The following is an 11,291-nucleotide window of genomic DNA, read 5'->3' on the forward strand; positions in this document are numbered from 1 at the left end:
CAAATTAAAATTATACCCTAATTCTAAATGCTACACTAATAATCCTTCCTTATGTTATGAACTTACTTTTTTCGTTTTCCGTGGCCATTTCTCTCATATGCTACATCTATATATATGAATAAGTGAAAATAATAAGACTGAATATAAATTATAAAAATATTAATAATTAAACTTTTATTTTTCAATTTAGATATATATACTAGCTTTTCCATCGTTAATTAGAGTCGGAGTGAGCAGAGTGGAAAACCTGCATACACTAAAAGCTCAAAAGATGAGAGAGAGAGCATTAAAACACCTGGCATCCCAAGTTCCCATACTACTCATCTATAGCAGAAGCCCAAAAACTTAAAAGGATTTGCCGATTTGGTATCGACACTTGTTACCAAAATTATTTGGTATCGACACTTGTTAAAAAAATTATTTAATAACTTTCTATGATATAGGACACGTGTATATATAAAATATAAAATATTTTATTTTAAAAATATATGTTAAGAATAAAATTAGACATAATTAAATTTGAATTTTTAATATTTGTTTAAATAGATAAGTGAACTGATCATTTCTGGCAATCCAAGTTGGTTTATATTCGTACACTTAATTTTTGTTTTTCTCTACGTAATTGAATTATTTGTCAATTGATGGACCCATATCCTATCTTGTTTGAAGCCCATTATTTAAAGAAGTCGGTTGTGGGCCTTGTACTCTGTTAGTCGTCATTTGGGCCCATTATCAATTTCAAACTGAAAGTTATTGTGATTGTGATTTGTGAAACAGGAACACTTCCTTAATGACTACTAATTAATTAATTAATTTTATGAGTTAAGTGATAATCTCCGAGAAACCCCACCAAAAACCCTTTTGCATGAGCTTCAGCTTCACCATTCGCACCTCTCAAATTTTCTTACACCAACAATTGTTGTCGGAGAAATTTGGTTTGTCTCATAAAAGATTTGATCTTTTGCACATTTACAATGAGCTCCAAAGATCCCCACACTGATTCACTTGGTATACTCTCTATTCTCTTCCTCATTCACACCTCAACTTTTCATTTTCAATTTTTTTTTTTTGGTTCTTCAAAATTTCAAGTTTTGTCCTTTTGTTTTAAAAAGATAGTTTGCTTGAGTTATGTATCGTTCTAGCCACTACTGGATCAGGATTGACATGGATTGTCCTCAAAATTCAATTTTGGTTTGTGGATTTTGATGTTAGATTGCTAGCCAGAGAATGCTCCATAGTGGTTTTTCGTTATTCATTTCCCTTTCTTCTCAGGCCCCTGAATGAGTAGCTTATCTATTGCGTTTAAAATCAATGCTTTTGAAAATTGAAGTGTCAATTTATGGGCAGAAGTTTTTACTTGGGGCTTGCCTTTTGTCGTGTTTGATAAAATGCATTGTCTATACAGATGCATTGAAGTTTAAAATGTCTGCCCGAAAGGATTCAGATAAGTTCTTCATGTCCATCAGCGAAAGAGAGAAAAAGCCATTTGATGTTTTACGTGCTTTGTACGGTAAGAATTGCTATTTCAGTTGAAGATGTAGTAGATGCATTGATTATAGTACTATTAGCGTTGTGTTTGTTCAATGACATATGTATGATATGGCAGATGGTTGCATTGCTGGAGGTGTTGCCGGAGTCATTGTAGAAACAGCTTTGTACCCCATTGATACCATCAAAACTCGATTACAGGTGAATTTAATATATGAGTAAGCTTATAAGGCTACTTCATCTGTGTTTACATCTACATTGTACTTAAGATTTTACATCTCATTCCTTCCTATATTAGGTTGCTCGTGGTGGAGGGCAAATTATCTTGAAAGGTCTATATTCAGGGTTGGCTGGAAATCTTGCTGGTGTCTTACCGTGAGTGAACTCTCTTGTACACCTTACCCTTTGCCATTGATAAAGCATTCATATTTGAGCTAATATTTTTCAGTTTATAATCAATCATTCAATTTATAAAATGAGAACTTGTCCCATGAATATATAGTTTATGAGATGCATTCTAGTAGCTTAATATCTCATTTAAATGATTTGGACTTATATCTCATTAGTGTTTTAACTTATTCAATCTTATGCTAACTTTCTTCCCTGACTGAAAATATGGGAACTTAAGTCTATAAATGCTGTTTCCTTTGTGGCAATACTTTGTCCCTTTCTTTTACCATGTCAATCCTTAGCTATAGTTTCTCAGGCTTGTGTTTACTAGGTTAATCCTTGTATCGATAAATAACTTATTATCCATCCACTCTTGACAGAGCATCTGCGATTTTTGTTGGTGTGTATGAACCCACAAAGCAAAAATTGCTACGGTCCTTTCCTGAGAATCTCAGTGCCATAGCTCATTTTGTAAGTTAGCTTTCTTTATTATTAAAAATGCATTCATATTATCTTTATGGTGACACCTAACACACAACTTTTACCTTTTAAATTCGTTTCATTTTTCAATTTTATTTTTTTTATACTGATACATAGATGTTTCTGAGCATTACATAGTTGGGATAAACCATAAGGTATAAGAAACAAGAGTGGCAGCAAGATTAGTAGATGACCAAAAGCACAAGCATAAATCTGTAATACTAATATTGAAGGGTAAAGGCACTTCCAAACCATCTACCTAAACATATTTATTCGATGGAGAATTTTTAATAGTTGGAGGTGTAACTTTACAAATTTGATATAAGTTACATATTTTTGTTTGCTCTAAATAGGTATAATCAATTTTTATTATGTCTTTAGGATAAATTGTCCTACTTATAGTGCCATAAAAACTAAGATATATTAGAGGACATGTAAATGATTAGTTAAACATTTTTGCTATTTGATATTATAAGCTGAGTACAGGCTGCAGGTGCTATTGCAGGAGCTGCATCTTCTCTTGTTCGTGTTCCAACTGAGGTAACTAGCTTTGCTCCTTGGATTGAGTATTTTCCCCTTCTTCCTTGATCTTGAAGTCCGTTCCTTTTATTCTAGGTTATTAAGCAAAGGATGCAAATGGGTCAATTTAAATCAGCACCAGCTGCTGTGCGTCTTATCGTTGCCAATGAAGGTTTTAAAGGTCTTTATGCGGTATGGCTTACTTAATTGCATTTTTTTGGAATGGACATTTAAATACTGGTTCAGTTTTTGTTCGTGAATGTCGAGTACATCCTAGTTTTGGTTTTTGTTTTGCCTGCCTTGATCTGTATTTTGATTTTTTGAGATTGAAGGGATATGGGTCTTTCTTATTGCGAGATCTACCATTCGATGCCATACAATTCTGTATCTATGAGCAGCTCCGGATCGGTTATAAGCTAGCAGTAAGCCTACTATTTATTGTATTTTTTATTATTGTTTCTCTCACATTAACACACACACGCGCGCGCAAATGAAACATTTTCCTTTTTCTATTCACATAAGAAGCTTGTAAAAAGTGATTTGGGGGTGTTTCTGTTCTTGGCAGGCAAAAAGAGACCTAAAGGATCCAGAAAATGCTATGCTCGGGGCGTTTGCTGGTACTTTCATATCCCTTAGAAGCTTGCTTTGGAGTATTCAAGGAATCATATATTTGTGCTTCCATTTAAACTGAGTCTACATTCATGAATCACTGAAAAAAGATTGTTTTCTTTAATTTGGTGGTATATATTGTTTGTTTGCTACTCTCTCTGTTCCATAATGATGGTGGTTTTGATTTCTTTGTTACATTCATATACCAATGTATCTAGATTCAAATCAATATATGAACTGAGGATGGTAATTTCGATACCTGATAGGTGCCATAACTGGAGCAGTAACAACACCTCTTGATGTAGTAAAAACAAGACTAATGGTTCAGGTGCCTAAGAGTTTTATTTGTTTATGACTTTATTCCCTTAAATTAAGGTATGGGATTGATTTGAAATATGGTAATGTTTGGCTCTCTCTCATTAACATCAGGGATCACAAAACCATTACAAAGGCATTTATGATTGTGTCAACACAATAGTTAAAGAAGAAGGAACTCATGCTCTTTTTAAGGTAGTGTAACATTGTAATCATTCATTGTAATTCTGAGGGCGTTTTTTGGTTTTCATTTTCATTTTCATTTTATGTTTTTATTATAAAGCTTCTTTTTTGGGTATTGAAATGGGGCCGGAGCCCAAAATGGCAAAATCATTATTATATAATTCTAACTCTAAATCAATCTTACATGTCTATTTTTCTGCAGGGTATGGGGCCAAGAGTGTTGTGGATAGGAATTGGTGGTTCAATATTTTTTGGTGTTCTTGAGAAGACAAAGAAAATTCTTGCTCAGAAGCATCCAAAAGCTTAGGCTCACAATTGATTTCTTTTTTTTTATTATTGATCAAATTGGATTGATTTAATTTTAATTTCATGTTTGCCGTTGATCATTGAATTGCGTAATATTTCCCTAAAGGGCTTAGCCCAAGCCCCAAAGGATTGATAGTAAAAAAGAAAGGGATTTGACCAACTGGGGTTGGTCTAGTAGTTAGCTCACTAGTCCGCTTAAGCAAGGTGTCTTCAATCCTGCCTTATATATGCAGCAATTTGGTGGCAAACTTTTAAATAGAGTTTAGGTCTACGACATATTAATCATTCGCTTATTGGGTTGGGAATAAAAGGACTTTGGTCATGTTTGCGATTTGGGCCTAATTATGAGTCCCAAAAAATACATGGGCCAGACAGCCTCTAGATCTCTCTATGAGAACTAGTGGCATCAGGCCCATATACACATGAAATAATTCAATGTTGTTTGTGTAGTGACCTTAATTCCAAAAACATATTCCAAGTTTTGACTCCTAAGAGGGAGTGTATGTAATGTGTGAAAAATAGGGAGCGTATATGTTCTATTGACAAAAAAAAAAAACAGTTTCTCTACAAAATAATTTAGCTCCTCAATATTGCATGGTTGAAGTGCGAGGAAAAAATTGCTATGAAATATTGAAATCAGCTCACATCAATTTTTACGAGATTATTTGCTTTCATATAAGATTTGAGGTAGTGTTTATTTTGTTCTTGAAATTCGTTTGATGAATCAATTTAGTATTCTATATATTAAAATGACAAACTAAATCTTACACTTTCAAAAACATGATTCTTTTAGACAGCGAGTCTCATCATTTTTAGTGTAGTGCGACTTCATGTAATGGTTAATTGAACATGAACATTCTTTAATTGTGGTTAAGTTTTATAAACTACTTTTGCAAATAAAATTAATCACAATTCAAAATTATCATCATAAGTAACCATTGCAATATCAAGGTGGCATTTAATTGTCCATATTAGCATTACACTAACATATGTGACAACAAAAGTTTAGCCAAGAGACTAATAAGAATCATATTTTTTAAAGGAACTTGCTTAATCATTTTAAAAAGTTAAAGACTAAATTGACTCGTCAAACCAATTTCAAAGATCAAAATAAGTATTACATAAATTATAAATATAGACATAACTCTTTCAATAAATCAACAAAGGAAGAGAGTAACATTAGCCATCTGCAAAAAGTAATTGCATAGGACTAACTAATTTTATGTAATATTTGAACTTACATTAACCATATGAAAAATATTTTTACATTACATGGGAAAAAGGTCTTTCCTTCTTCACCCACCCTAATATACAACAAAATTTAATAATACAAACAACAAATCTATCAATTGCATCAAACCACAGCAGTTCTCTTTGCAACTGGTGACAATCTCTGTGTGGAAAATTTTAGTTTCCCTCTCCTCAGCAGTAATAAGCATAAGAACCCTAAAGTAGCAATGAAAATCAAGTACAACTCCAAATGGAATCCCCCAAGAAAATGAACAAATTCTAGTGTTCTTTTATTGTTACAATTGCAATCATAGTCATTTTGTAGTACACTGCCTTTGACAGTGAATTCAGGATCAAGAACAAAATCCAGTGACACAGCTCCTTCATCCAACCATATAGTTGTGTTCTTCGATTTGTAGCCGGGCATTGTTGCCACCACTGCAATTTAGATTAAGAAATTGATTATAAACTCTACAAAAAATTATAGAACTTAAGGATAATATATATCATATTCAAGTAAGTTTTGTATGATAATATTCAATTTGAGATAATTTTCAATTTTTCTTTTTCGTTCAACAATAATTCTATTTTTGCCCAATAATTGTAAATTTGTAATCTTCAATCATGATACATTATTATAATAATATAATCCAAAATATATCATTTTACCTTCATATTTATCTTTTGGGGCAAGTAAGCGATGATAATCAGCAAAGGTTTTTCCAGCTCTAACCTGTTGGTTAGTACATCATAAAAATGAAGCTCAAAGTCAAACACTCATTTAATGGTGGAAGGATCAGCTATAGGATATGAAAAACATTTGAAAGGTCTAAGAAAGTAGGATGAACATAGTTCACATTGTGGAATCCGAAAAATATTTGCGATAAGATATAAAAATGTAGCATTTTCAATAACTCGCATCAAACTAAGATGTCATGTTCTAATTGAACAAAAATAGAAACAGATGCGATGTACATCCAAACATACCGTGTAATTTATTCCTGTGATGGAAATAATGCCTGGTAACGGCCTTCCATCATGCGAAGAATATATTCTTCCATGCAATCCGGTCTACAGAGTAGATAACAAATAGTTAAGCAATCCAATAAAAAATCAATGGGAAGAAGTGAAGAACACCTAAGAATCATACAACAGATCTCTCACATATAAGTTTGAAATTGAAATGGTCACCTTCTCTGTGTTCAACTAACTATAACAGAATGAACACAAGGTATTGGTGACTTATGTACACTCAATGGAATTCTCTCTTACATCCTCTCTCTAGTGGCTTAAGGAACCGACCAAGGGTTTTTGGATGTTTCGAGTAAAAGAAGAGGATAGAGATTTGAGATTTTACATCTTTTCTTTAGGCGTAAAGTATATAAACAGAAATAGTATACCTTTACAAGGCTTGCAACAAGATTAAGCAGGCTCATCTTGTTGTATCTCCAAATGATAGGAAGCTGCATATTAACATATAGTACACAGGAGTCAAGAACTAAGAAAAGATATTGCAATTTAAACAGGAAAAAACAAAAATGAAAGAAAAAGACAAGATCATAAAAAATGGATAATATTTTTTTATCTGATGGAGCAGACAGTGTGGTAAAAGTTGTAGAAGTGAATGGAATGTAGTACTCTAAAGTTTGGCTTTTATCAACACTCAGATACGGAAGAAAGAACCAACCTCGGCAGCATTAGGCCATTTATTGTCGCTGACTTCTAAAGTCAATTCAAAACATCCGGCATGTATATAGTTCCAGTCTTGCATTCCTCCATATATTGGGTACCTGCAGTGAGTATCTTCTGAAATAATTTATGAACATATTGAGAAGAGAACATAAACTTCAGCAATTAATTTCAAGTTATTGCTTTCGGATAACCATACCAAGATGCTCCATTTGTAATCCCCCCAGGAAATTCCTTGCTTGTAGACATGTTGTAGTGAGAGTGACTATATATACTTGCCATGAACTGAAATGTCTCATCATCGGGACATCCAAAATAGCTCGTACTGTAATCCATTCATATCAAAAGACAATATCATGTCATAAAGAACTCAAGATGGTTTGAAAGCAATTCGAGACAAATCTAACATAATATAACTGATCTTCAAGAAATAAAGCTAGATAACCATATTCCATCTAACAAGCGGTAATATTAAAACATGTGAAAGCTTGATTGCCATATTCCAACTAAGAAGTTGTAAATTAAGACGTGAAGAAAGGAAAAATAATTCACCACCTTCTATCTTTAGTTCCATCCCAAGGATAATTTGCCACAAGTGCTCCCTGAGGTAAAGAAAGAACAATCCACGAGTAAATTTCACAACTAGAATCTAGATATAATAGTTGATGAAAAAAAAAATCTGCAGCTAGTTTATAGTTGTAATCAATTCTACAAGATCAAGTATACAAGATTGAATCACATAGGTTGGTCTTTCAACTACAGAATGAAAAACAAATGAACATAAGTTGTGTTTACATGGGAAAAAGATATTCAGTTTAGTTCCTAACAAAGATTTTGATTTAAAGAACAAAGTTGTAAACGAAAAACTACCTGGAAAAAAGAAAGAATGATCTCAGAATTATAGAAAGCAGGAAGCATGCACTGGAAACTGGCTACCTTTTTATTCTAGATTTTGAAAAGAAAAAAAGTTTTCAATAACTTTTACCAACAATACTTATGTCTATTAACCAAACCAGTCTAACTTAATCTACAGCAGGATCCGCATAAGTGGAATAAAATCAGAAAATAAACATCTCGGCCCAGAGTAGACATCACAAAAATATGACATGAATCCCAACGAAGTAATACCCCATGCAAAGTGGCAGATGCTGTGAATCGAATATCCTTCGCCCAATTTATTATGGCTCTTGTCTCAGGTTGCCGAGAATCCTCATTATAATTCAGGGGAAAGAACTGTAATTTCATTTGAGATAGACACGTGAGGTTAATGCCAACATGATCTCTAGAAATATATACATTATAACACAAAAATATTTCAATACATCATTATCCAGAAAGAAAAAGCACATGGTCCTACTACTAAAACCATCAAAAGGCAACATTAAGTTTAGATTAAGATTCTCATTATAGTATAGATTAGTTTGCTATGAAAAGATATACCTGGTCAGGAAAATCCCGGTTCAAATCAACTTCATTTGCATTACCACGTTTTCTTAAACTATACCCATCCGGGTTCATTGATGGAAGTATATGAAGGTGAACATTCTCCACGATCAATGTTGCCTGAAACATTTCATAGAAGGTTGGCATTTTAAGCACAAAGATCAAATTATAGAATAACTAGAGTTATACTGAAAAATACAGGATTTGAATACTGAGAATGATAAATTATTCCAGCATACTGTAGATTTTGTAGCTTATATCCATGTATTAAATGAACATATAAAATAAGTACATGGAATTTGCTCATCTAAAATTTGAAACTGAAATGATGGTGTTTTTTCCCTCTCCGTTTTCTCAAGAAATCATGTGAGTTGATATATACCTAGTATTATTTCTTCTCTATTATTTACTAAATAAAATAAGTTTCAATGAAAAAAATTGGAAACAAGAAGGATGTAGGATAATTCAAATTTTACCAATAACTATAATTTGTGGTTCCAATATTATTGCAACAGCTTAAAAACTTTCAATAATTTGTTAGCAATACCAGAAAAACAATAGGGAAAATTGGATTTGGCATGCCACATCGAAGGGGCAAGAGATCAGCATATATTTATGTGCAGAAAGTGGAAGCAAAATACCAGAGGATCCGTCAAATAGTTGTCACATAACCAATTGGCCAGATATATAAGAAGCTCACGGCCCACAGGTTCATCTCCATGTACATTTCCAATATACTGCATCAGCATGATGTTGGTCATAGAATTTCAGAATACAGAATTTCAATATATACTATGGAATTAATTTAACAAGCCAAAAGTAGAAATATGGTGTGGAGCATAAAGACATAGAAAAAGCCTACTAATCCATATGAGTATAGAAAGTCCATCCATTACGTTATGTATATCGAAATCCTAAGGAAACAAAGAAGAAAAGGAAAACTGGAGAAGAATACATTCTCCATTAAGTTAAAAATCCAAATAAGAAGCAAGTAGTAAAGTTTCACATCTCTTTGTTTAATATTTTTACATCTTTTAAGTCTAGTATGTCAAAAGCCTAAAAAAATTTTAAAAAAAAAGAACCATAAGCATCTTGCTTAACTGGCATTGAGTACAAAACACTCACCTTAAATGCAGGTTCAGTCTCTTCTTCTCCTGGCTTGTCAGAAATCTCTATCACCCACTACACGTCGGAAAATAAAGGGATGCAACACTCACTTTTAAAATCGAAACAAATATTTCCAACAATACGCATGTTATGAAAAGGAAAAAGAAATTACCAGCGGAAATCCATGCACACTCTTCCCAATACTAGTAGCCAAATCCAAGAATCCCTCACAGAGAGAAACAAAATTCAAGCAGTATGTTCATTCACGAAAGCCATTAGTAAATAATATATTTCGATCTCTAATGTCGTTTGTAGATACATAATTTTGATATATGCAATCAAGAAAGAAAAGAAGCACAGATATGAGAATCACCTGTATATCCTAGAAATGTTGCTGCATCTTTGTCCGAATTGCTTGATGGCCTTTTCAAGGTCAGCATTTGTCATGTATCCTTTGGCCAAATCAACACTGCCAAACAATATTTCAAATACTATAGAACATGAAATCTTATTTCAAGTTAAATGCTACAACAGATGGTAGAAATTACTAGACCATAGTTACACAGGGAAATCATGGATTAAGATTACCTTGTCTGAGTCCTTAATACATCGTCCTCGAGCAAATGCCTCGCATGACTTGTATTAATACATTTATCAAAATCTTCAAGTACCAACAACAAAGTAGCAGTTAGAAGAACTTGCAATTTTAGAAAGTCCAGTTAAACAAGAACTAGCTGAATAAAGCAAATAATCAAATCCATGTCAACTCTACCATTACAAAATCACATGCAGGGAAGAAAAGGGTATAGAAATTTCTCATATATATAAATATATTTTCTCACATCTAATTCAGAACATTAAGAAGTTGCAACTCGAATCTATCAACAAAGAATACAAATAACAACTCCGAAATCCTAAACAAATTGAGTTCCAGATTTGGATTTAACCAAAAGAACCCCACCATTTTCACCACAAAAGACTATTAAAAAGCTCGAATTTACAATGACCCATTTCTTCCCTTCCCGTAAATAGATTAAAGAGCACAATAGGAACATGCACACAAAGCAAGTGATGCAAACTTAGATTCAAGATTCAAATAAACGAAAATAAATAAATATAGAACCTGAAGAAGAAGAAGAAGAAGCGAAGTTGAATAAGGCACCCTTAGCAAGAGAAAGGGAAAGAAGAAAAGAAGAAACTGTGAAAGCAAAGAGAAGAATTGAGAACAACAGCTTCTTCATCTTCATTCATGGGACGACGACGTTGGTGTCGGATTCAGCCTTTCGCTGTAACGTTGTTTGTTCTTCTAGATTATCGTTGATCATCACGTGTCTCTCACGTGACGTGACATCTTCAACTTCAAGCAAACTTGGCCACTTTTTTTTTTCCTTACAAAAATTGTGTCAGATCCAACTCTGTGCTATATTTGGGCTTCGTTAACTTATTTTATTGATTCTCGTTTTCTTCGACCAAAATAAATTTTTAACATTTTAAAAAATATGAGATTTTGAACAAAAACAAAAAAACTTTAG

The 11,291-nt window shown here is 32.9% G+C and overlaps 2 protein-coding genes across 3 annotated transcripts; one reads left to right on the forward strand and one right to left on the reverse strand.

The window, feature by feature from the left end:
- On the forward strand, nt 818–4,846 carry LOC107617946 (S-adenosylmethionine carrier 1, chloroplastic/mitochondrial). The gene is made up of 12 exons (XM_016319841.2): nt 818–1,008; nt 1,406–1,510; nt 1,607–1,689; nt 1,787–1,863; nt 2,259–2,349; nt 2,845–2,898; nt 2,974–3,069; nt 3,210–3,299; nt 3,443–3,494; nt 3,753–3,814; nt 3,916–3,996; nt 4,187–4,846. Exons 1-12 carry the CDS (start codon nt 975–977, stop codon nt 4,289–4,291), a joined length of 930 nt encoding a protein of 309 aa, XP_016175327.1. The 5' UTR covers nt 818–974; the 3' UTR covers nt 4,292–4,846.
- On the reverse strand, nt 5,463–11,062 carry LOC107617945 (carboxypeptidase SOL1). 2 transcript variants are annotated; one of them, XM_016319840.2, is made up of 15 exons: nt 10,883–11,062; nt 10,348–10,420; nt 10,133–10,228; nt 9,932–9,962; nt 9,778–9,834; nt 9,294–9,389; nt 8,650–8,772; nt 8,338–8,442; nt 7,765–7,811; nt 7,409–7,534; nt 7,208–7,310; nt 6,921–6,983; nt 6,508–6,591; nt 6,190–6,253; nt 5,463–5,958 (listed from the first exon to the last, which is right to left on the reverse strand). In XM_016319840.2, exons 1-15 carry the CDS (start codon nt 11,004–11,006, stop codon nt 5,645–5,647), a joined length of 1,506 nt encoding a protein of 501 aa, XP_016175326.1. In that variant the 5' UTR covers nt 11,007–11,062; the 3' UTR covers nt 5,463–5,644. The 2 variants fall into 2 exon arrangements, with proteins under 2 accessions (XP_016175326.1, XP_020966426.1); XM_021110767.1 differs by lacking the exon at nt 10,883–11,062 and adding an exon at nt 10,721–10,829.

Source organism: Arachis ipaensis, chromosome B09 (genome assembly GCF_000816755.2).
Source record: "Arachis ipaensis cultivar K30076 chromosome B09, Araip1.1, whole genome shotgun sequence".
Lineage (NCBI taxonomy): Eukaryota > Viridiplantae > Streptophyta > Magnoliopsida > Fabales > Fabaceae > Arachis > Arachis ipaensis.

What these genes read in the sequence shown, in the direction of transcription:
- LOC107617946 (XM_016319841.2), top strand. Translation starts at nt 975, where the DNA reads ATGAGCTCCAAAGATCCCCACACTGATTCACTTG. An exon ending in TGTTTTACGTGCTTTGTACG is followed by an intron (nt 1,511 to 1,606) that starts GTAAGAATTGCT and finishes ATGATATGGCAG; the next exon opens with ATGGTTGCATTGCTGGAGGT. An exon ending in TCAGTGCCATAGCTCATTTT is followed by an intron (nt 2,350 to 2,844) that starts GTAAGTTAGCTT and finishes AGCTGAGTACAG; the next exon opens with GCTGCAGGTGCTATTGCAGG.
- LOC107617945 (XM_016319840.2), bottom strand. Translation starts at nt 11,006, where the DNA reads ATGAAGATGAAGAAGCTGTTGTTCTCAATTCTTCTCTTTGCTTTCACA. An exon ending in GTATTAAGGACTCAGACAAG is followed by an intron (nt 10,229 to 10,347) that starts GTAATCTTAATC and finishes ATTGTTTGGCAG; the next exon opens with TGTTGATTTGGCCAAAGGAT. An exon ending in TTGTTGCAAGCCTTGTAAAG is followed by an intron (nt 6,592 to 6,920) that starts GTATACTATTTC and finishes TCTACTCTGTAG; the next exon opens with ACCGGATTGCATGGAAGAAT.